A 26,291-nucleotide genomic window follows, 5' to 3' on the forward strand; every position below is an offset into this window, starting at 1 on the left:
TTTATTAACAACTCAAACACGGTACAGCTGACACTTTGTACACCGTTACACGGACCAAGTACATGGATGGCAACACTTTAGACATAGTAGTAGACAGTCATGTAGTTTTCATGGTACCTGCTATACCTAAAACAAAATAGTTTTGTTGTCTAGAGCTGATCGAACGGCCAATAATCCGGGGCCAGAGGATCACTAACAGATTTAAAAAAAGAATCCGATCCGCTCCGGAATCCGGTGCCCATGTAAGTAAATGGGGACCGGAATCCGGAGGGTAAAAACGTTTGTGGAGGGGCTAGGGGGCTGGGAGCGAGCGCGGCATACTCACCGAGGCGCTGTCATGGCGGCATACTCCTTCCGGGTCACACTGTTACCTTCCGGAGCCGACAATTCAAGATTCATGGTTTTCCCCGCCCACCGGCACGTGTTGGTTGCAGCTAGACACGCCCCCATCCGGAGTTTGAGCGTGGCAGCTAACTGCAACCAATCACAGGACGGCCGGTGGGCGGGGAAAGCAGTACAGTCTGTCGGTCAGTTCACAGTAGTAAACACTCGGCAGCACAGTTATAGCGCTCAGCTGCAGCCTCAGCCGTCGCGCAGTCTGTGCTGTGTGTGTATACAGAGCCCAGAGTCACACGTGCGAGGCTGCCGGGCGCTGCCATGGCAGACTCGCGTGAGCCCCTCGCACGTGTGACTTCAGTGAAAGTAAAAAAAAAAAAATTACGTGCGGTTCCCCCTAATCTTGACATCCAGCCATAACGCCGGCCAGGGGCTGGTACATCCTCAACCCGCAGCCGTCCGGTATGTCGCATCTGTTAGATGCAACATACCGGTGTGCGATACCGGCTCTAATAGCAGGGGTTAGCAGTGGCGCACGGCTGCTGCTAAACCCTAGCTTTGTGTGATGGCACAGGCGTCTGTCAGATACCTGCATCACACAAACCTGTAAGTGACAGTAAATAAACACAGACACAGAGAAAAATCCTTTATTTGGAATAAAGTACAAAACACTCCTCCTTCACCACTTTATTAACCCCCAAATACCCTGCAGCTCCGACGTAATCCACAGAAGTCCCACGCCGCTTCAGCTCTGCTACATCTGAATATCACAGAGAGCGGCACGACCGACCGCTCTCTGTGAGCTCCAGAGAATGAATGAGCTGCGCATTGAGCGGTGACGTCACTCAGATCATTTGCGGTCACAGCTGGAAGTTCCCACGGTCCTTCATCTGTGATCGCAGGTAACCCGACCTCAGGTGGAGGTCACTGAGTTCACAGACCTGCATCTCCTAGCAGAAAAAGTGCAGTTTTTTTGGCTAAGAGATGCAGATTTTGTGCTGAAATTTTTATACCATATTCCTGCATCCAATCTTCACCTCCTGGCAAAAAATCGCGGTGTTTTGACGCAATTTTTATGCCGCGGTTATTTTTCCGCAATTTTTGCCGCGTTTTTTTGCCAGGAGGTGCACATTTGGTGCTGAAATCGTCTGCACCAGCTTTCAGCACCAAATTTCCACCTGTGGCAAATTGTTTTTATTTTTTTTTTATTTTTGGTGGCCAAGGGATGCAAATTTGATGCTGTGATTTTTACACCATATTTCTGCATCCAATCTACACCTCCTGGCAAAAAAAATCGCAGTGTTTTGACGCCTGTCTGAACATGAGCGTGCATGTACTTAGAAACACATGCACGCTCCTGTCAGAAGTGTGCAGCTGCGTCGGTGATGCGCTGTCAGACTCGTGCGGGTCTGACATCATCCGTCACAGCCTGCCACTGTCTGAACATGAGCGTGCATGTACCTAGAAACACATGCACGCTCCGGTCAGATGTGTGTGCGGCTGTACTGCGATGTCACACTTGTGGGAGTCCCTTACTGTGACTGCTGCCTAAGATAAACCGCATGCGTTTTTTTTTTATTTTTAAATTTAAATAATTAAAAAAAAAAACCACGATGTGCGGTCCCCCCAATTTTCATTCCCAGCCATGATAACGCCGGCCGGGGGCTGGTATATCCTCAGCCCGCAGCCGCCCGGTATAGCCACATCTGTTAGATGTGGCCATTCCGGTGTGATATCGGCTCATCTTGATTGCCCTGGTGCGGTGGCAATCAAGGTAATAGCAGGGGTTAATAACAGCGCACAGCTGCTACTAAACCCCAGGTTTGTGATCGCACCGGTGTCTGTGAGATAACCGCATCACAAACCTGTAAATACAGTAAATAAACAAGAGACACAGAGAAATCCTTTATTTGGAATAAAGTAGAAACGCAGCCTCCTCCTTCACCACTTTATTATCCCACCACAGCCCTCCGGCGTAATCTACACGAGATCCAGCGGGGACACATCCAGCTCTGCTACATGTCACAGCGAGCAGCCATAAAGCACGGCTGCCCGCTCTGAGTGCAGCCTAGCAGCCTATTACTGAGCTGCGATGACTGCACGGCAGAGCTGTCACAGGCTGGGGGCGCGTCAGCTGAGAGGACGGCCGGTGGGCGGGGAAAGCACGGAAAGCTGTGTGATTGCGTGCACAGCACAGGAAGTGAAAGCGCGACCCGGAAGCAAGTGTGCCGCCATGACAAAGTCTGGTAAGTATGAAACGCTCATTTATTTATTGTTTTTTAACATTTTTATTAATTGCCGATTCCGGATCGTGCAGCCGGAATCCCGCGCCCGGGTCCGGCCCGGGGATAGCGCTGAAACCGCGCGGATCCGGACGTTTACAGTCCGGGTCCGCTCAGCACTATTGTTGTCCACACACCCTAGCATTTAAACATTTAACAGATTTGTATTTAGTATACAGACAACTTAATCAATCAAACAAAGAACCTAAACAAAACAAAAGGCAACAATAACAGCTACACAGCAACTCAATATCAATATACCGCTGGACAGCAGTCTAAGGCCCTGTGCGCACTGGAAAAAGGATTCTCAAGAAATTTCTCAATACATTTCTTGAGTCTGAAATATTAGCGCACTTGCGTTAAAAAAACGCACCAATAACTAATGCATTTTTACCGCGTTTTTGATGCGTTTTTTCCAAAAGGTTGTTCCCTGCGTTTTTTCTACCATTATCTTTGTCAAAAAACGCAAGTAGCTGCTGAAAAGAAGTGACATGCTCATTCTTTTTCTCAAGAAATTCTGCAGAAAGAACTTTCTTGAGAAAAAAACGCAGTGTGCGCACAGCTATTTTTTTTTCCATAGGTTTTACTGGGGATTGTCTGCAGAAAGGTTACAACCATTTTCTCAAGAAATTTCTGCAGCAAAAACGCAAAAAAAGTGGGTAAAAACGCAGTGTACACAGGGCCTAACACCTAGAGGGATCTATCAATGTCATAATGATTCCCTTTAAGTTTCTGTGTATCAGGAAAGGAGTTCCACAGGCTCCAGATTTTGTTGAATTTTTCTGGGCATCCCCTATTGTGATACACCACCCGTTCACAGGGTATGGTTGAATTAACTAATTTGACCCAGGACCACACTGTTGAATCCGATCCCCCCATCCACCTTAGGGCTATCAACTTCCTAGCAATGAACAAGGTTTCCCTAAGAAATATTTTCACGTAATGGTCCCATGACTCCTCTTACATTACCCCAAACAGACACAGTAGAGGGTCACACGGAACAGAACTCGACATGACCGATGATAACAGGGAAGTCGCCTCCCGCCAGAACGAGAATATAATTGGGCAGCTCCATATCATAAGCTTAAAATTTGCCCCGGGAAGATGACACCGCGGGCATTTCGACGTACGAGAGTGGCCCATATTGAACAGAAGAGTGGGAGTGAGATATGCCTGATGAATTATGTATCATTGGATCAACCTATTGTTTGTAGATGGGGACATTGTAGTTGGGGATTACAATACCTCTTCCCACTCCTCTCCCTGTAACGAGGGAATTAGAAGTTTCCATCTATCCTGGACAGGCAGGAAAGCCGACTCCACCTCCACTAATAACAGGTAAGTATACATAGCTGATATTAGACCTCGTGGTCCCTGTGATTTCAGAATGTCTATCATTGGACATGACGATATCGGTTCCCTTGTCCCAATTTTCTGCACATGGGACTGGAGCGCCAATCAGAAGGTACCTAAAAAACTGGGATCTTGGGATGTCATGTTCCATTTGGACTTGTTCAAAGGATTTGAAAGTGTTAGTTCCCAAGATAAAGAGATCTCCCAGCATAAGGACATTATAAGCGACCCAGAACTGCGCCGAGGGATGATCTATCAAAGTGTGAAAATGACTATTTCCCCATAGCGGGAGATCTGCCACCAGCTCCTCAAAATGCACTACTTTTTTAGCCTGCCGCCACATTGATCATGCCAACCATAGGATAGGCAACAGCCTCGGCACCCCCAGCCTGCCTGACTCCAGGAAGTCCAACAGACAATTTACCCCGACCGCATGCGCAGATGATCCTCCGAGTTAAGCAGCCGACCGCCCGGCATCCAGGAACCTAATGCCCTAAGCTGTCCTGCAAGGTTGTACAGGAAAAAATCCGGCAGGGCCATCCCCCCAGTCCCTTAGATCTCTCTAAAGTGGACAGCTTAGACCTGGACCGCCTCCATATAAACGAGGATGTGAGTGAGTTCAGCAATGAAAAGAAAGATTTGGGTACCAGTACCGCACTATGTTGCAAGGTGTAACTAAACTTAGGGAGCAATATTATTTTAATTAAGTTTATCCTACTGACCATCAAAAGCAGCAATTTACTCCATGAGTTATATTTATTTAAGTTTAGCGTGTTCCAAGAGCGGTAATATATTCACTTGAAGGTCTAGTGCAGGGCTGGGGAACCTCTGGCCCGCTTTTATGCGTCCCCCGGGCAGATTCCCGCGGGAGGCAGTGCTCATGCCGTCACCACGTTCTTGCAGGCCGCCGGCCCTTTAAATCCACACATTGCTGTTTGTGCGCACCAATGTGTTCTCCCCTCAGCCAGTGCCAACGTGATCAGGACTTACTTTGTGGGCGGGTCCCACAGCAACCTCACAGCTTCCAGCGTTGTGTGCCCGCCCCCTGCCCTCCGTAGCTCTGTGCCCGCCTTCTCCTTCTGATGCTGTGTTCCCGCCCCCTGCCCTCCGGAGCTCTGTGCCCGCCTTCTCTTTCTGATGCTGTGTGCCCGCCCACTGCCCTCCGGAGCTCTGTGCCCGCCTTCTCCTTCCGATGCTGTATGTCCGGCGCCTGCACGCCGGTGATGTGAGTGCGATGCTGCTGTGAGTCCAGCGCCGGCCCTCTGCTGCTATGTGCCCCATCCAGTGCTTTGTGCCTCCCCACCCCAGTTCTGTAAACCATCTCCCCCAGAGTTGCATGAAACCCTCAGCGCAGTGTGCCCCCCAATGTCCTGTGTGCACCACCCATCCTGTGTGCAGCCCATCCCCCAGTCCTGTGTGCAGCCCATCCCCCAGTCCTGTGTGCAGCCCATCCCCCAGTCCTGTGTGCAGCCCATCCCCCAGTCCTGTGTGCAGCCCATCCCCCAGTCCTGTGTGCAGCCTATCCCCCAGTCCTGTGAGCAGCCCCCCAGTCATGTGAGCATCCCCCCCGTGATGTCTGTTCCTCCCCCCATGATGTCTGTGCCCCACCCCCTCTTGTGGTGTCTGTGCCCCAGCCCCTCGTGTGGTGTCTGTGCCCCAGCCCCTCGTGTGGTGTCTGTGCCCCAGCCCCTCGTGTGGTGTGAATGCCCCCAGCCCCTCGTGTGGTGTGAATGCCCCCAGCCCCTCTTGTGGTGTGCATGCCCCCATCCCCTCTTGTGGTGTGCATGCCCCCAACCCCTCTTGTGGTGTGCATGCCCCCAACCCCTCTTGTGGTGTGCATGCCCCCAACCCCTGTTGTGGTGTGCATGCCCCCAGCCCCTCGTGTGGTGTGAATGCCCCCAGCCCCTCGTGTGGTGTGAATGCCCCCAGCCCCTCTTGTGGTGTGCATGCCCCCAGCCCCTCTTGTGGTGTGCATGCCCCCAACCCCTCTTGTGGTGTGCATGCCCCCAACCCCTGTTGTGGTGTGCATGCCCCCAGCCCCTCTTGTGGTGTGCATGCCCCCAGCCCCTCTTGTGGTGTGCATGCCCCCAGCCCCTCTTGTGGTGTGCATGCCCCCAGCCCCTCTTGTGGTGTGCATGCCCCCAGCCCCTCTTGTGGTGTGCATGCCCCCAGCCCCTCTTGTGGTGTGCATGCCCCCAGCGTCTCCAGTGATGTGCATGCCCCCATCATCTCCAGTGATGTGCATGTGACGCTGCCGTAGCGATAATGTTCGCCACGGCAGCGATCACCACATATCGCACGAATGACGGGGGCGGGGACTATCGCGCTCAACATCGCTAGCAATCGCTAGCGATGTCGCAGCGTGTAAAGCACCCTAAACTTTCTTCAAACAAAGTAATTCTAGCTCCTTTAGACAAAAAAAAAATGCTGGTAGATGTGATGGGCAGTGTAACCTGGTATTGAAAGGGGATGAACAGTATTACCAAATACTGTACATCCCATGGACAAGCGTGGTGTCAATTTAGGGGCCGTTCCAAATCTCAGACAATCCTTTCAATGTTTACAGGAATTTTTAGGCTGGATCTGCCTACAGAGGGAACAATAATAATCTAAGATGAGTAATGAGAGGTGATAAAGCAATTAGAATTGAGCAGATAAGGTACAGTGATGGCAGACACAACTTTACAACGTTAATTTCTGCTCAGTCTTTTCCATCTGTTAGTGTTTGTTTTCCTAGAAGACGAGAACAGCCGGCACTGTCAGATCTTCATTGATGTACACAACATGCGGCACCAAAATAATAACATGAAAATGTATTTATAAAGCCGAGAGTCAGTAAACGAAATATGCCGCAGATGTGTTAATGAATACTTAACATGTTGCCAAGAAATATCCAGTCCCCTACTAGTCAGCGCAGAGCCAGAATGTCATTCTATATAAATGCGGCTATTTATACTAACTGGAAAAGACAAAACGCAGGCATCGGATTCTATTCTTCTGCTCCATTTCCCTTCATACTCAGACATACTGGGCCAGGGAGAGAAAAAATGAACATCTATGGTCTCTTAAGGGGACCATATATTATAAAGATGGGGAGACAAACCGGCAACTGGGACCACATACCTACAGCACAAGTGGTGGACGGAGTACGATGGTACAGAAATGGGTTATCTGCAGATACAGCTACAACTGTTGTATTAGGGTGGGTTTAGACCAGTGTATGCAAAATGGTCTAACATCCAGAAGAAATGGATGATTTTCATCCATAGTCATCCATATTCCATCCGTGTATCCGCTTTTTACATTTGTATGGCATCGGTTTTTATACATCAGCAGTAGTGATGAATAAGAACGACCATGCGCAGGGGCTTGAGACTAGTAACCAGCAGTTGGACGCTCGGATGGGCGCGACTTGAATACCCAAGTATAATGGAAGTTAATGGTGAACTTGAACATTTTTTCCATGAAATCTTAAGTACAGTTCCCTAGTGACTTCCATTATTCTCTGTTATTCGAGTCGCACCCATCAGAGCATCCAACTGCTCGTTACGAGTACCAAGCACCAGAGCATGGTAGTGCTCACTCATCACTAATCAGCAGTTAATATACAGTTTCCTACATTAATAATGGCAATGTACAGTATCAGTAAAAATCAGATCCAATACAGATAATCTATTTGGAATCCATTTTTTTTTCTTGCACACCCATTTACGTAAATCATGGGTCCCCAATTCCAGTCCTCAAGGGCCGCCCATGTGATAATTTAATCACCTGCACAGTTGATGATTCCAACACCCATGCAATGCTAAGGAAATCCTGAAAACATGCACTGTTGGCGGCCCTCGAGGACTGGAGTTGGGGAACCCTGACTTAAATGGACGAGTCTCATCCAAAATAAGGAAGAAACTAGAGCCTAGAGCTTGTTGTGATTTTTATTTTATTTTTTAGACAAACTCTCGGTCTATGTGAAAATAAAAAAAGATAACTGGAACATGCCCATTCAATAGTATAGGTCAGTGTACACGATGGGTAATGCGTCTGAATGAGAGCCATAACTCTAAATAAACCAGTTTGGTGGTGCTCGGAACAGAAAAGCTTTCCACTGGTCATTTGCGACAATCCCCTATATTAGATGTCAGCTACATCATTATTGATCTATTCATCTGACACTCATACATGTCTACTTGCTGCAATACTTGGCAATGCTCCTTGCATGCTTGGTCTCTGCACAATTACCCATTAGGCCATGAACACATGTTGAGTATTTGGTGAGTTTTTTATCTCAGTATTTGTAAGAAAAAAACAGAAGTGGGTAAAAGAATGCAGAACTGGTGACGTCTTCCTATTGTACTTTTCCTCTGATTGTTCCATTCCTGGTTTTGGCTTACAGAGGAAAAGTATAATAGAAACACTTCTCCACTTTTTTTATCCTTTACTGGTTTTTTTGACAAATACTGATGTAAAAATCTTACCAAATACTCAATGTGTGCACATGGCCTTAGACATTACGTTAAGGATTCTGTCTGCACAAAATGACAATCTAAACCAAGCACAGATGCTCATTGCACCCTTGGTGTGGCCAAACAGTTCAGTGCACCTTCATAACTGCTTGTTTTTAATCCTAGACTAATGCGGGCTTCACACGGTACGATCTATCGTGCGATTGCACAAGCGATCGTTCCCGCCCCCGTCGTTTGTGCGTCACGGGCAATTAGTTGCCCGTGGCACACAAAGTCGATAAACCCCCGTCACACGTACTTACCTGCTGAGCGACCTCGCCATGGGCGGCGAACATCCACTTCCTGATGGGGAGGGACGTTCGGCATCACAGCGACGTCACAAGCGGCAGGCCAATAGAAGAAGAGGGGCGGAGATGAGCGGGACGTAAACATCCCGCCCACCTCCTTCCTTCCGCATAGCCGGCGGGAGCCGCGAGACGCAGGTAAGCGGTGTTCATCATTCCCGGGGTGTTACACGGAGCGCTGTGTGCTGCCCCGGGTACGATGAACAACCGGCGCCATTAAAAATAAACAATTTTTTAAAAATAAGTGACGAGCACATGACTCACAATTTGTGAGCGATTCTGCGTCGCTCGGAGGTGTCACACGAAACAACGTCGCAAGTGATGCCGGATGTGCGTCACGAAAACCATGACCCCGACGGTGCATCGCGTGATAGCCCATCTCGTGTGACGCCCGCATTAGAACGATCAATCAAGGAATAGGATGACAGAGATCGATATAAAACAAGAAAGTGGAACTCTATTGGCCTTTGCTTGGTTTGAACAGTCATTTTGTGCTAACAGAATAACTTTAATCCAATCCAATCCTTCATGCTACCACTTCGCACCGACTTTCACCCACAAAAGTTGGGCGAGTAACATCCGTTGGTATTCCGTATGTCATGCGAGTGTGTGATTTTTTTTTCTCGCCTAGCATCCATATGCCATCCATATACTATGTACGTTTTTTTCTCAGCAGCTATTATTCTACAATCCTTTACAGGACCATTCACACTGTTCTATGCTACAGAATAGTAGAATGGTAATGTATCCATAAATATCCAACAATATATGAATCGTCCGTGTGTCGTCTGTTTTTTCCCCGCACCCATAGACATGCATTGGCGAATCTCGTGTGATATACACGACCATACGCAGCAGAGATTTTTTTCTCAGCTCAATTACAGCTTTTAATAGCGCTGTTTACAAGATATTTTTTTTGTTCCATTTTTTATCTTATTCATTTTCTACATATTTTAATCTCTACAGTAGAAAGACAAGAAAATGCAAAGAGAATGTCAATGAAAATGCCACAAACAATGCATTAAGACAAATGTGCCCGATTTCAGGCTTTTTCAGCAATATACATGCATTATTGAAAGAAAATGACTGATCGATTTCCTCTAGTTAATCATTATTGTCACATCTATAAAAGAAATGCACTGCAATGGCTAGCAGCCCTGATCCTCACCAACCTGTTGGGAATCTTGGAGATGTCTATTTTATCCTTTGGGAGAACATAAGGGATCACAACAACTTTCTTCAAGTCTGGTAATCCTGAGGAACGCAGAAGCAGAGTGGACTTCAGGTACGAGAGTGCGATGAGCATGCAGAGAGAACACAAAGCGGTACGGCACTGCGACATTCTTAGTGAGCAAGCAAAAACATTCCTTATTAATATATATCAGTCACACAGTGAACTCTAGTGTTCTGGGGACTTCCCGGGGCCGGGGGAATTGCTAATAACTGATGTGTGGGGATTGCAGATGTCGGACCCCCACCAATCTGATACTGATGACCTAGCCTACGTCATCAGTACTGTATTCCTGGACAACCCCTTTATAAACCATATGAAGCCAGGATAATGCATACCAGTGATTGTTTTTCTATACTTACAGTTAATTGAACATTGGTGACAATAGATTTTGTTCTCTTATGTTGTACCTGATCTATAGATTCTGTACAGTAAACGGATACATATAAATGGTTGCCAGCCAATACTTTACCTTTCACTACGCTCTGAAGCTTCTCCAAATGCCCATGTTCCTTCCCGTTATAAACTACGGCCTCCACAGAGAAGATTAACTTGGGCTGAATCTGAGAAAACCTGTCCAGCACGCCCTAAAGAGAGAAAAAAAGACACTTGTAAGTTTGCAGCTTTAAAAAAAGACGCGGCTATCAGCAGCCAGTTGTGCACCAATCCCATGACATCCATTGTCCAGATGACCGCTGCAGTCAATCACTGGCCTCAGCCGACACCAGCCATATATGCAAGCATCAGGGATGGGATTGATTGGCTGTAGTGATCCAGTAAATGCTGGATGTGATGCTATTGCTGAAAGACCAACAAAAAAATGGGAGTGTCAAGGGAATGAATGAGTATATTATTTTAACCCTTATCCTGAATTTACACCATTTATAAAAAAACAATCAGATGCAAACAACTTTGGAAGAAACCTTTGGATTTTTCTGCTGTTAGTAGACCTTGGGTACCAATTGTTCATATTTTTACCAGATCTTTGCTTGCAGTTTTTCCATTCACCGTCACTGGATAATTACCTGTTCTGACCACATTTTACTGACACAAACACCACAGCTTATTAGATGTTGGAGCTCTCCAGCCCCTAATGGGCCACAGACTCGCTTCAGCAGGGCCGCTTTTCTACGTTTTCAATGTAAAAAATGAGGTTTCCATTTGGGGCTTAGTAGACGTAGACGTGCCCTAGAGACAAGTATCGGCATCCTTGACTGGAACACTAGCAACCATTTTGTAGATGTACAAGCATCTATTAGATCATTAACACTAGAAGTCCAAGAGAGGGGTCATTTAACATTTCTACCTTTGGAACCTAGAGACGGGTCGAATGACCTGAAGGATTTTAGCTAACAACCTATAATCACAGTCTTTTGTTCTGTAATTAAGGCCATTACTGTCGCACCACAGGAGGTTGTTGTTTTCCATTGAGTTTAGCCATTTAGTTTCTAGTTAGTTCTATTCAGTTTGGACTAAAGGTCCAGTCACACTAAACAACTTACCAGCGATCCCAACAACGATCAAACCTGATAGGGATCGCTGGTAAGTTGCTAGGAGGTTGCTGGTGAGATGTCACACTGCGACGCTCCAGCGATCCCACCAGCAACCTGACCTGGCAGGGATCGTTGGAGCGTGGCTACACGAGTTGCTGGTGAGCTCACCAGCAACCAATGACCAGCCCCCAGAGCCGCGTGGAAGATGCTGCGCTTGGTAACTAAGGTAAATATCGGGTAACCAACCCGATATTTACCTTGGTTACCAGCGCACGCAGCTACACGTGCAGAGAGCAGGGAGCAGCGCACACCGCTTAGCGCTGGCTCCTTGCTCTCCTAGTTACAGCACACATCGGGTTAATTACCCGATGTGTGCTGCAGCTACATGTGCAAGAAGCAGGAGCCGGCACTGACAGTGAGAGCGGAGGAGGCTGGTAACGAAGGTAAATATCGGGTAACCAAGGACAGGTCTTCTTGGTTACCCGATGTTTACCGTGGTTACCAGTGTCCGCAGAAGCCGGCTCCTGCTGCCTGCACATTTAGTTGTTGCTGTCTCGCTGTCACACACAGCGATCTGTGCTTCACAGCGGGACAGCAACAACTAAAAAATGGCCCAGGACATTCAGCAACAACCAACGACCTCACAGCAGGGGCCAGGTTGTTGCTGGATGTCACACACAGCAACATCGCTAGCAACGTCACAAAAGTTGTTCGTTAGCAGCGATGTTGCTAGCGATGTTGCTTAGTGTGACGGGGCCTTAAGGGTCATTTGACCCCCTTTCGGGACTTCAGAGGGGAGCTTGAAATTTCTGGGACTTCTAGTGTTAAAGGGAATTTGTTATCAGATATGTGAAGCCCAAACCACAGGCAGCATGAATCAGAGAATAGCAGCATGACTGCCACCATGAATGTCTTTTCGTTTCAAAGACAATAGAGTGTTAAATGGAGGGGTATATAACGCTAAGTAATCCAATGGAGCCCCAGGTTGGCTTCTCTCCCTCTGATTAATTCACAAGTCTGTTAAAGGGAATCACCAGGTTTTTGCTACCTCATCAGAGAGCAGCATAATTTAGGAAAAGAAACCCTGGATACTATGATGTATCAGTTAACTGGGTGCAGTAGGCGTGACACAGAGTTTTTAGATTTAACATGTAGTAGAGCTCAGAGAGATAAAAACATCCATACCAAGCTTTCCGTGTACATGGTATATTGACAGTGAGCTGCTTATCAGAGGAGGGGGCAAGGTCAGTCAAGCAGGTGCGTCAAAATACGTAAAGGAAATAATAATGTTCTAGTAATAAAGCCTTCATTATAAGTAAACAACAGCCTCATACATTGCTGAATTCAATGTTCTAACCCCTACATCATGTTGTCCTCAAACAAAACCTGCTGACAATTTTCCTCAAAATATGTTGCTCAGGGAGTTTTCAAAGTAACCAGTCATATAGAAGTATATGGGCAGTAACACACTATAGGACTTGTATTCTGCATTTATCTCCGGTTTTCCCCTCTGCATTTACAGTCATCTCTGAGCTAGTGGATGGAGACTAGTTACTATGATGTCTTCCATACACAATATACATAGAAAAAGAGATTTAGGCACTTCATCTCGCTGCAGCACATGCTCAGAAGCATCAGCACGAAGGAGGACGTCATATAGCATTACTGAGTGTTGTAGGCATTAATCCAGCTCTGTGGTGAGATGCAACACTTACTAGAAAGCAGCAGCTGCATCTCTGCGTCTCTTTGCATCCAGCACTCAACAGGCTGTATGCAACCTGATCCCTCAAGTAGCTGAAAGCCAGTCTTGTCTCTCTAGATGGATTTTAGCAGTTTTTAAGAGTAGATAGAGAGTTTCAGGAGGCAGTAATGAGAAGAAGTGGCTCATAATTGGAGAAAAAAAAACAGGTTTCTCCAATAACATATTATCGTTTCTTTTATATCCACTTGGACTATTGATTTCAGGCAGTAAATTCAAGTTTTGTGAATAAACCCTTCAATAGGTTTCTTCAACAGAGGAAAAGTTGTTCCAAAAATTCAGCAACCGTCCTATTCATCCGAATGCGGCTTGCAGGAATCCATGTGCTTGCTGGAGAAACACTGCTCAGATGAACGGAGAAGACTTTACCAATTGAGAATATATTGCAGAAATTTCTACAAGTGAAAACATATCCTCAATGTTCTGTCCATCTTATAGAGAGAATATGAAATGTTCCGGCTCAGCTCCAATACATAGAGATGCATTAGCCCCATCAATAAAACATCACTGCAGACAGCCCCTTTATTACATTCTGTGCCAACATCATTCATGGCTATGTCACCACTCGTCCACAGCCACAAATAGCATCTTATCATCCTGCTGCAGCAACGCACACAGAAAATGAACCATCATTTACACATCAGCGCTGCTAGGTAGCACGTATAAAAATACTTTCCTTATAAAACACACGCTGCTTATGTCACGTTTCACTAGAAGACATGCGCTCAGTTACAAAACGCGCAAGATATAGAGACAGATAAGCATGATGTAATGAATCAGGTCTAAATGACTGCATTACATGTTAGTCTTTTTAAAGGGAATTTGTCAACAGGTTTTTGCTCCCCCATCTGAGAGCAGCAAAATATAGAGACAGAGACCCTAATTCCAGCGATGTGTCACTTGCAGAGCTGTTTCCTGTCATTTTGATAAAATCAGTGTTTTCTCTGCTGCAAATTCAGCAGTTATACAGAGCTCATGAATATGCTGGACTACCTGGCAGCTGTCCAAGTAGTCATCCAATGATAATCTACTGCTGACTAATCAGTGATATTATCAAAACTACACTAAGCAGCCCAGTAAGTGACACATCACTGGAATCAGGGTCTCTACCCCAACGTTATGCTTCTCTCAGTTTAGGTGGCTAAAACCTGGCGACAGATACCCTTTAATACAGGATAGATGAGAGGCTGCCATATTTATCTGGTGCCACTTATCAAAGACCAAAATAAAACCAGACATCTGACCCTTGAAGAGGGTCTAGTAACTTACATAAATTAACAGCAAACTGATTTATCCAGTGGATTTTCAAAGATTAAGATGAAATAAACAGTGACCAAAAATAAAATCGAAATCAATATTTGGGGTGACCACAGTTTGCCTTTAAAAGAGCATCAATTCTTATGGGGGTACTTGTACACAGATTTTGAAGGGACTTGGTAGGATGGTTGTTCCAAACATCTAGGAGAACCAACCTCAGATCTTCTGTGTATCTAGACTTGCGCAAATCCTTGTCACTTCATTAATCCTAGTGTTAGGTGTGTGCCTGAATCCTTTCATAAGGCTTCTGCCATTAGGTGGCGTCGTGCTTGTACTGGCCACAGCATTGTGGGATGTATGAGCGGTCCTGCTTCATACTAGTCTGGATGGGACTTGTGGTCCTGCCCAGACAAGGAGCCTATGTCTTGCTCTAGGGTGCAAATTATGTTCGAATTAGCAATTCAGCTCATCATTTAGGTTTTCATTTCATAAACCGGAAATTTTGATTAGTTTGACAAAAATGGAAGCTTACTGTTGTCTTTTATTTTGCGTTATTGAGTTTTCGTATGGCCAATACGTTCTCTATATCCCTGCATGGTCAGAAAATGCCAACCACACTACGCACCTCATACCCAAAACATGTGAAATGCTAGTCACCAATAATGCTATGTTACATTATATTTCACTTAGTCCTTTGTGCTAAATACTGGGAAGGCTCCCATCATATAGGTCAGAGGCTCGTACACCCCTGGGGACGGCTCATTGGCCACTATCAGGTTTAAAGCAGGCTTTACACGCTACGATATCGTTAATGAATTATAGTCAGGGTCACGTTGTTTGAGACACACATCCGGCATCATTAACGATATTTCAGTGTGTGACACTTATGAGCGACCTTAAAACGATCGTAAAAGCAGTCAAAATCGTTTGCCGTGGAGAGGTCGTCCTGAAACAAAAAATTGTTTTCTGCTTATTATCGATGTTGTTTCTCGTTCCTGTGGCAGTACACATCGCTGTGTGTGACACTGCAGGAGCGACAAACATCTCCTTACCTGCCTTCACCGGCAATGCGGAAGGAAGGAGGTGGGCGGGATGTTACGTCTCGCTCATCGCCGCCCCTCCGCTTCTATTGGACGGCTGCTGTGTGACGTCGCTGTGACGTCGCACGAACCGCCCCCTTAGAAAGGAGGCGGTTCGCCGGCCAGAGCGACGTCGCAGGGCAGGTAAGTCCGTGTGACGGGGATAAGTGAGCTTGTGCGGCACAGGCAGCGATTTGCCCGTGTCGCACAACCGACGGGGGCGGGTACGATCGCTTGCAATCTCGCTAGCGAGATCGCAGCGTGTAAAGCCCGCTTAACTCCATCAGAGACACAGTTTTTAGCAATGTGTAATAGCGCAGCCGACAACATTTTCTAAACTGCTGCAAACTATGGAGTCCGAACTATCAGTCTTCCCGATGTAGTTTGCTTATTGCAGGCAGTACATCAGTTTACAAAAGAAGATGGTTTCCTACAGAGATTATCTTATATATCACTTAAAAGTTGTTATAAGACTACGAGCGGGTGATTGCAGTCATGTTTACATTGACCATCGATCAGAAGTGAGCGTTCTTACTCACATAAAAAAAAACCTTATCAAAACTAATAACAAAGAATGAAAATGCAAAAGTTCCAATATTGATAGACTTGACACATGATTGCAGATGGGAAGATGTCATCATTGGTTAGATGTACACTTAGTGCATTAATATACTTACCAGTCTTCACCTTCAGCCATTTCCAGCATCTTTGGCATTTTGTGATTACAACTCTGACTTGCCGGCTCATGCTGAAGATTGTTACGTCCTCTCCTAATGCAAGTCTATGAGAGCCGCATAACGAACAAAATACATTTTAATTACTAGATCATGGAATAAAAATATGTTCCACAATCAGATGTGTTAAAAATAATGTTTATGGGCTGAGATAATCTTATAAATGTTCAATGTTGCCCTGCTGTGTACTGTGTAATGGCCGTGTCTGACCGTACAGGGACATAGTCTGAACATACCACACCCCCTGGCCAGGGAGGGAATCAAAAGAATAAACAAACAGGGCTGCATGGCAGCACAGCTGATTCTTTCTGTGAGGTAAAATATGGTTTTTAAACAGGCATGGAAATATTTTTTGTGTCGCAGAAAGAGATTCCATGCTGTCCTATCTGTATATTATCTTTTGATTCCTTTCCTGGCAAGGAGCTGTGGTACATTCAGACCATGTCCCCATACAGTCAGACACGGCCATTACACAGTGCATAGCCATGGCACATTTATAAGATTATTTCAGCACAGGAACATTTTTAACACAAGACATGGAAATGTTTTACTTCACAGAGAACTGCACCTGCGATCCCATGCTGTACTGTCTGTATACTCTTTTGCTTCATTCATTAGACAGGAGATGTGGTATGATCAGACCATGTCCCTGTACGGTCAGACACAGCCATTACACAGTACATAACAGGGAAACATATATAACATTATCTCAGCACTGGAACATTTTTCTCTTTTTAATACAAGACATGGAAATGTTTTACTTCACAGAGAACTGCACCTGCGATCCCATGCTCTTCTGTCTGTATACTCTTTTGCTTCATTCATTAGACAGGAGATGTTGTAGGATCAGACCATGTCCCTGTACGGTCAGACACGGACATTACACAGTACATAGCAGGGGCACATATAGAAGATTATCTCCGCACAGGGACATTTTTCTCTTTTTAACGCATCCAATTGTGGAACTTATTATAACTCCAAGATATAGTGATAAAATTTGTCCTTATTCATGGGAAAACCTCTTTAAGTAATATACTATACAAATGGAATATATATAAAACAAATCCCTAACCAATGCTAAAGTAAAATAAATACGATGAAGTGGTACTTTAACGTTGGAAAGCATTTCAGATACAGAAGACGCTCAGCTAAGCAAATCTTTATGTAATCACCCTGAAATGCATGCTTAGAATACATAGACGATGCCACCAAATTGCTGGTTTCTAACCCTCGCCCAGGCGGCAGTGTTCCTGAAGAGCCCTTCTGGTGCCAATCAAGTATCTGGAGTAGAGCACTCAGAAAAGACAATGGTTAAATTAAGTGCGATGACGCCAAGAGAACACAAAATTATACAGTCAGAAATGAGTCAGAAGCGTTCCCGGGATGGTGCATTACTGTGTCATTGTGGTCTAACAGATGATTTAGTGCAATAACCCCAAGACGAGTACAAGTGACTGGCCGGCAATGAAGAATTATGGGAAGAGATTGATTTTTAATGAAGTGAGAATTGCAGAACAAGCGAACATTTACAACATATGAAAATGTGGAAATAAGGTTAACACTTTCCTACACCTCTCCGCAAGTAAAATATTTCTAAGAGATTATGTGAAGTGATGAGATCTCATGTCAGGAACAAGAAGGAGACTAAGGTGCTACTGCTCTCTGGTGGCAAAATCAAGAAATGCAGGCGAGAAGATAATCCAGATGGCTGTACAGGGGCACGCAAGGAGATTACATCCCAGAAGAGAGGGAGCTCCAACTATGGATAAAGGTATTGTTCTTCAGGCTCAATCTATAGCTTGCAAGAAAAGGGATTTGGGTATTTGGAGTATGAGGGTATATTCACACCTTCACCTGTATGGGCTGAGTTGACGGCAAGCACATGAATTTCTGAAAGCCCCACTGGGACCTTGTTTCACAGACATCTTATTTTGTTCTGTTAATCACAGTGATGTATGGACTTGCTGCTGTTGGTCTCCTGACCCGATATCATCAGCCTCATGTCTGTGAGGCTGACAAGATCAGGTCAGGGGCACCATGGCTGGTCCGTACATTGCAGACCAAGTTTCATGTTTTTTTTTATCGTTTATGTAACGGCAACACCACTTGTTGGTGGGTTTTTTGTGCTAATTTTCTACATAAAATAGTGGAAGAATGGACAGGTCCCTTATTTTAGCCTCTTCATGGGTTTTGAAGCCTGAAGCAGTTAAAGAACCAATTCAGCATCCCCTTAGTGCCCTGCTCCCAGTCTTCCCTTTGGTGTCTCCATCTGTTATCGGTACTGCTCTGGTCCGGCTCCTGTGATTTTGACTGTCCAGCAGCTCCAGTGTTTCATGGAGCATGCCAGAGGTCACAACTCAATACAAGTCTATGAGAGCCTCAATAATCGCTCTTATAGAAATGCATTGGGAGCTTGTGACGTAACTTCTGACCAGTGAGAAGTTATGGTCATAAGATGGAGCCGCGTGACCGGTGCAACAATAAAAAAAATAGTGAAGACCCCGGAGGATGAGTATAAGACCAGGGGCAGGTAACTTAGATTTAAAGCACCACTCCACAGCTGAAAAAAAAAGCCAAAAAACGTTGGAATGGTGCTTTCAAGAAATTAAAAAAGGGTCAAAATGTCAAACCGACTTGCTGTAAATATATGTTTATTCTTTATAACCTTTACTAAGCGCTTCAAGTGGAATTCTCCTTAAAAAGACATCCGGTGCACTTACCCTTATAGCTAACTGGGGAAAAAGTTTAATTGATAAAGATCTCATGACACTTTTTTTCTGTATATCAGTTGCTTCAATTATTTTGATGTACTTATTAAAAAAAAAAAAAAAAAAGATCTTTACTCCTAAAATAAGGGTTAAATAACTAAAAGCCTCCATTGGGAGACACAGGAAACTTTGGGTGCAAGCTGCTGCAACTAGGAGGCTGACACTATGCAAAAAAAGTAAGCTCTTCCCAGCAGTATACACCCAGCAACTGGCATGAAGCTTAATCAAATATTGAGCAAGCAGTAGGAGAAGCAACAGTAAAGTAAGAACATATTGCAGAAACCCAACATAATAGAAATATCAAACTATACACAAGGGTGATTGCTGTGTCCCCAATGAAAGTTCCAAGAAAGAATTTATGGTGAGTACCCAAAATCTTTTCTTTATCGCTTCATTGGGAAATAGAGGAAACCATGGGATGTTTTAAAGCAGTATCAAGGGTGAGCAGAAGAAAAAACCCTCAGGCCTGAGGTCGTCCCACTGCGGTTTGCAGAACCCTTCTACCAAAGTTCGCATCTGATGAAGCGTAGGTGTGAACCCTGTAGAACTTAACAAAGGTATGAATGGATGACTAGGAAGCAGCTTTACAGAGCTGCAAGATGGATGCCTGGTGACAGACGGCCCAGGAGGCCCCCACTGCACAAGTGGGGTGCAGCCATGATCCTGAGTGGGCATGTTCTGTCTTTTATCTGATAAGCTTCAAGGATGGCAATCCGGATCTTGATAGCAATGGTGGCTTTGGAGGCAGGAAGGCCTCTAATGATCATCTGAGATCATGATAGAGAATCCGCACATCTGAAAGGACCCATCCTGGAGAGGAAGAAACATAGTGCTCTCATGAGATATAGCTTGTTTAGTGACCTCTCCCGAGGATGAGAGGAAGATGGACAAAACGAAGGTAGTACAATGCCTTCATTAAGGTGAAAAGAGTAAACCACCTTCAGAAGAAAAAACAGAATCGGACACCAGGTAAGGAGAATGGCAAGAAAGAGCCGCGAGTTTGGATACTCGCCTGATAGAGTTGAAAATTACAAGAAAGGCAACCTTCCAGGAAAGAAAAAGGATAGAGAGACTTCTTGTAAGGACTCGAATGGAGAGTTCTGAAGAACAGCCAGAACAAGGTTGAGGTCCCAGAGTTCTACTGGGGGCCGATTAGGAGGAACAGAATGAACGATTTCCTGAAGGAAGGTCTTGATGTCTTGAGCGGAGGACGAGACACCAGATGTTTCTGAAAGATAATGAAAAGCTCTGAAACTTGATTCTTGAGAGAACTAAGAGTAGCCAGCTTCAATACCTGACTGCAGGAAGGCCAAAAGGGAGGGTAAGCAAAAAATCATGGGGGTGGTCTGGTTGGCATAGGACCAATGAAAAAAGGCTTTCCATGTATTATGGTAAATGAGAAGAAAAAGGCTTTCTTGCTTTTATCATTGTCTGAATGACTTGTTCGCAGAAGCCAGTGGACCTTAATATTGCAGCTTCAACAACCATGCCATTAAATTGAGTGACTGAGAATTCTGGTAGAAGAGAGGGCCCTGCGAGAGAATATCTGGAAGCTTCCACCTGACGTAAGTGAGAAAGTTGATGATCTCCACATAACAGGGTCTTCTGGGCCAGTCTGGGGCCATGAGTATAACATGCACTCCTTCTCGTTTGATCTTCCTGATCAGCTTGGGGATCAAAGATAATGAAGGAAAAAGGTAAGAAAGGAGAACAGTGACCAGGAAATCACCAGAGTGTCAGAGCCAATCGCCAGGGAATACAAAGTGTGGAACCTTATGGTTCAACCTCGAAGTCATCAATTTAACATCAGGAGTTCCACATCTGAAACAGATCTGGTTGAAGACTGACAGACTTAGGGACTACTCACCTGCGGCAAGGCTTTTGCGGCTGAGGAAGTCAGCAACCCAATTGTTCACTCTGAGGATGTGTACTGCTGAAATTGCCGGACCATTCATTTCAGCCAAAGACAGAATCCAGGAGACCTCTGACATCACTGCCTGACTTAGATTGCTGCAATGATTGTTGATGTATACCACAGCCGTGGCATTGTTGGATATCCTTTCAGACAAGGACAGCCAACAAGATAGCCCTGAGTATGTTAATGGGAAGAGGTGCTTCATGAACATTCAATTGACCCTGGACCGTGAAATCCTGTAAGATTGCTTCCCAACCTTGGAGGCTGACATCCGTCATAATGATCTTTCCACATATCAGCAGAAATGATCTTCCTGACAAATGAAAGGGGAGTGCCTCCTCCAATTCGGGGTATTCATGACCTGGGGAGAAAGTGAGAGAGGCTGGTCAAGGGAAGAAGTCGATTTGTCCCACCTTGATAGGAGAAAGAGCAGAAGTAGACGAGTGTGAAACTGTGCAAATAGGACTGCCTCATTTGCGACTACCATCTTGAGTAGGACACTCATGCAAAAACGAAACAAGGAAGAAGAGGAGTGTTTGAGAGTACAAATTGGGTAGAAAATGTGCGGTGTCGAACATCATACCCAGGAAAATTAAGGGCTGGGCCAGGATGGGATTAGAGACGACTTCAACTTGCTGACGATCCAACCGAGATGGTGAAGAGTGTCCAAAGTAATTTGAAGGCTCTTGAGGCATTCCAAGCAGGAAGCAGTGTTGATTAAAATGTCATCCAGATAGGAAATGACCAGTATTCCAGTGGTAGGAAGAATGGCCATGACAGCTGCCATCATCTTCATGAAAACCCTGGGCACTGTGGCAAGACTGAAGGGGAGTGTTGTGAACTGGAAATGAATTCCTGCACTGCAAAGCAGAGAATCTTGGATGAGTCAGAAAAATGGGAATATGTAGATCGGTATCTTGGATGTTCACTGAGCAGAAAAACTCCTCGGGCTCCATGAAGGCTATATCGGACCGAAGGAATGCCATCCTAAAGTGACGCAGGTTCAAGAACTTGAGGTCCAGAATGGGGCAAGCAGAGTGATTATTCTTTGGGACCACAGCTAGTTTTGAATAAAAACCTGAAAAAACGTTCTTGAGGAGGGACAAGAATGATGATGCTGAAATATGGAGTGAATCAATAGCCCTGAAGTAGCCAGGCATGAAAGAGGGGTTCTATGGTGGGCATGACTGGAAAAAACGAGAGTGAGGTAGGGTGGAAAATTCTATTTTGTAGCCGAAGGAGATGACATCTTGGACCCAAAGCATCGTCAACAACCCGAAAGTCACTCATCCCAGAAAAATAGGAGGTGGCCGCCCAATCTGGGAAGATTCCCAGGAGGGTATGCCCCATCACGAGGAGGATAATCTGTTGAACCTTGATCTAGAGGACTGGCTCTTTTGGCCTCATGGACGCCAAGAAGGAGTCAGCTTGAAAGAGGGTCTCTTACTTTTTTGACGGGCTGGAGACCAGTCTCGCCGATTGTAATTCCCGGTTGGAAATTGGTGAAAGAAACGGAACTGGAGACTGCGTCTCACCTGTGGAAGTGAAGGGCTTTTCCGTCTTATGTCGTCCAAGATGATCTTGTCCGATCTTGTTCCGAATAGTTGTGAGAAGGCCTTCTACAAGTCCCTTACCAGGTAGGACTGGTAAGGGACTTCTAAAAGGCCAAATCCACGTTCCATGCTTTCAGCCACAAGACTCTACGGATCGTAATGATGTTGCCGGCGGCGAGAGTGGAGAAGGTAGCTGCATCTAGACAAGTAGAGAAGCGGACAAGAGGTACTTCCCTGGGTGAGCTATTTGGTCTGCCAGATCTGCTCATTTGGAAAGAGAGGTGTCAGAAAGGATGCCCTGTCAGAGAAGCTTGGCCCATGTTGAAACCAACTTGGAAACCCACGTGGAGGGGAATGAAGAACAAAAGGGCCGATCTCGCGGCCTCAAAGGCTGATTTAGCCAGGGACTTGATGTGCCTGCTGAAAGATCCTTAAGGGAGATTACATCTGACTAAATTAAAACATTCCTATTTCATCCGACCCTCTTCTATATCCTTTTTTCTCTTTAATTTTTTTTTTTTTTTTTTTTAAATCCGGAGCCCCCACTGTCTGTTGGGACCTAGAGAAAAGGAAATACCTGTCCTGAAGGTCCCAGAATTCACTTCACAGGCTTGAGGTGGAAGATAGACAACAGACATATTGAGCGTTGCCTGTTGGATGGCTGAAAGGTACTGGTTCCATCTGTTGATCCAAACACTCTTTATGTGTTAAGGGAGGTTAGAGTCCTGCCGGACAAATAAGAGAGTTAACAGTAGTGATGAAACACCACACTTTGTCATCCCACCTAAAGACAGAGCAAAGTGAGCGTTACACTCCGTTGCCAATCACAAGCTGTATCTGAAAGAAAAGGGATATCCTTAATAAAACACTACAAATTGAATGTATAACAGGGCTTATGCAGCCCTGTGCCTGCCTCCTACTGACACCAAGCTAAAAGTGATTTCGTTTTTTGCCAGTTGGTGGGTGTACACTGATAACGAGGAGCTAACTTTTTTTACCTAGTGTCACTTTCTAGTGGTAGCACCATACATCCATGGTTTCCGCTGTTCCCCAAGGAAGCAATAAAGAAATCACATTACCAATGGGCACTGAACTTGTTATCTTCCGTCTGGATTATTGCAACCTCCTGCTCTGCTGCCTCCCTACTAACAGGCTCGCACCCCTACAATCTATTATAAACTATGCTGCCCGACTAATCCACCTCTCCACTCGCTACTCCCCGACCTCTCCTCTCTGCCAATCCCTTCACTGGCTTCCTATTGCCCAATGACTCCAGTTCAAAACCCTAACCATGACCTACAAAGTCATCCACAACCTGTCTCATCTGTGACCTAGTCTCCCGCTACTTACCTGCACGTAACCTTCTATCCTCACAAGATCTCCTTCTCTACTCCCCTCTCATCTCCTCTTCCCACCATCGCATCCAAGATTTCTCGAGTGCCTCCCCCATACTCTGGAATGCTCTGACACAACATATCAGACTCTCGCCTACCTTGACAAGCTTCAAAAGGAACCTGAAGACCCACCTCTTCCGATAAGCCTACAACCTGCAGTAACCCTCAGTCTGATATAGCGCCACACGACCATCTCTACCGTCACCTACTGTATCCTTACCCATAAAAAAAAACCAAGGAGAAAAATTGTAGGAAAAATACCCTGACTATAAATAAATAAATTGCAAGTGCTTAATAACAGGGTACTTAGTATATACATTTTTGCAAAAAGGTAAGAAGCTGTCTCACCTCGTCACGGTGTACCCATCTGAGACAGTCCCTAACCTACTAAAGTTAAAAACATATTCTGTACCTGACTTGTGTCATGTCCAAAACTTCAATATGAATGGTAAAGTGGTCAGCTGGGTCCCAGATTAAATACACAGCAAAAAGTGAGACGCAGGTAATTGTTCAGCCTCAGTATCAGGAGGGCTGCACCCCCAACTTGCATTAGAGCAAGATAACAGACAAAAAACACAAAAAAACTGAGCTGTAACAAAGGTTCAATAAACATGCAACATTGCAAGCATGTGAATTGCAGCCTCAAGACTAGAAAAAAACCAAGGAGAAAAATTGTAGGAAAAATACCCTGACTATAAATAAATAAATTGCAAGTGCTTAATAACAGGGTACTTAGTATATACATTTTTGCAAAAAGGTAAGAAGCTGTCTCACCTCGTCACGGTGTACCCATCTGAGACAGTCCCTAACCTACTAAAGTTAAAAACATATTCTGTACCTGACTTGTGTCATGTCCAAAACTTCAATATGAATGGTAAAGTGGTCAGCTGGGTCCCAGATTAAATACACAGCAAAAAGTGAGACGCAGGTAATTGTTCAGCCTCAGTATCAGGAGGGCTGCACCCCCAACTTGCATTAGAGCAAGATAACAGACAAAAAACACAAAAAAACTGAGCTGTAACAAAGGTTCAATAAACATGCAACATTGCAAGCATGTGAATTGCAGCCTCAAGACTAGAAAAAAACCAAGGAGAAAAATTGTAGGAAAAATACCCTGACTATAAATAAATAAATTGCAAGTGCTTAATAACAGGGTACTTAGTATATACATTTTTGCAAAAAGGTAAGAAGCTGTCTCACCTCGTCACGGTGTACCCATCTGAGACAGTCCCTAACCTACTAAAGTTAAAAACATATTCTGTACCTGACTTGTGTCATGTCCAAAACTTCAATATGAATGGTAAAGTGGTCAGCTGGGTCCCAGATTAAATACACAGCAAAAAGTGAGACGCAGGTAATTGTTCAGCCTCAGTATCAGGAGGGCTGCACCCCCAACTTGCATTAGAGCAAGATAACAGACAAAAAACACAAAAAAACTGAGCTGTAACAAAGGTTCAATAAACATGCAACATTGCAAGCATGTGAATTGCAGCCTCAAGACTAGAAAAAAACCAAGGAGAAAAATTGTAGGAAAAATACCCTGACTATAAATAAATAAATTGCAAGTGCTTAATAACAGGGTACTTAGTATATACATTTTTGCAAAAAGGTAAGAAGCTGTCTCACCTCGTCACGGTGTACCCATCTGAGACAGTCCCTAACCTACTAAAGTTAAAAACATATTCTGTACCTGACTTGTGTCATGTCCAAAACTTCAATATGAACTTGCATTTGTATATACTAAGTACCCTGTTATTAAGCACTTGCAATTTATTTATTTATTTATTTATAGTCAGGGTATTTTTCCTACAATTTTTCTCCTTGGTTTTTTTCTAGTCTTGAGGCTGCAATTCACATGCTTGCAATGTTGCATGTTTATTGAACCTTTGTTACAGCTCAGTTTTTTTGTGTTTTTTGTCTGTTATCTTGCTCTAATGCAAGTTGGGGGTGCAGCCCTCCTGATACTGAGGCTGAACAATTACCTGCGTCTCACTTTTTGCTGTGTATTTAATCTGGGACCCAGCTGACCACTTTACCATTCATATTGAAGTTTTGGACATGACACAAGTCAGGTACAGAATATGTTTTTAACTTTAGTAGGTTAGGGACTGTCTCAGATGGGTACACCGTGACGAGGTGAGACAGCTTCTTACCTTTTTGCAAAAATGTATATACTAAGTACCCTGTTATTAAGCACTTGCAATTTATTTATTTATAGTCAGGGTATTTTTCCTACAATTTTTCTCCTTGTTTTTTTTCTAGTCTTGAGGCTGCAATTCACATGCTTGCAATGTTGCATGTTTATTGAACCTTTGTTACAGCTCAGTTTTTTT

General features: G+C 44.9%; 1 protein-coding gene across 1 annotated transcript in view; it reads right to left on the minus strand.

Annotated features, from left to right (window-relative positions):
* Nucleotides 1-26,291, minus strand: part of AACS (acetoacetyl-CoA synthetase) — a 154,447-nt gene that overhangs the window by 73,992 nt on the left and 54,164 nt on the right. Inside the window, exons 6-7 of the mRNA XM_075322439.1 lie at nucleotides 10,479-10,593; nucleotides 9,948-10,029 (exon numbers count right to left, since the gene is read on the minus strand). Coding sequence (XP_075178554.1) covers nucleotides 9,948-10,029; nucleotides 10,479-10,593 — 197 coding nt within the window. The remainder of the gene's footprint in view (nucleotides 1-9,947; nucleotides 10,030-10,478; nucleotides 10,594-26,291) is intronic.

The sequence above is a fragment of the Anomaloglossus baeobatrachus genome, chromosome 1 (assembly GCF_048569485.1).
Source record: "Anomaloglossus baeobatrachus isolate aAnoBae1 chromosome 1, aAnoBae1.hap1, whole genome shotgun sequence".
Classification (NCBI taxonomy): Eukaryota; Metazoa; Chordata; class Amphibia; order Anura; family Aromobatidae; genus Anomaloglossus; species Anomaloglossus baeobatrachus.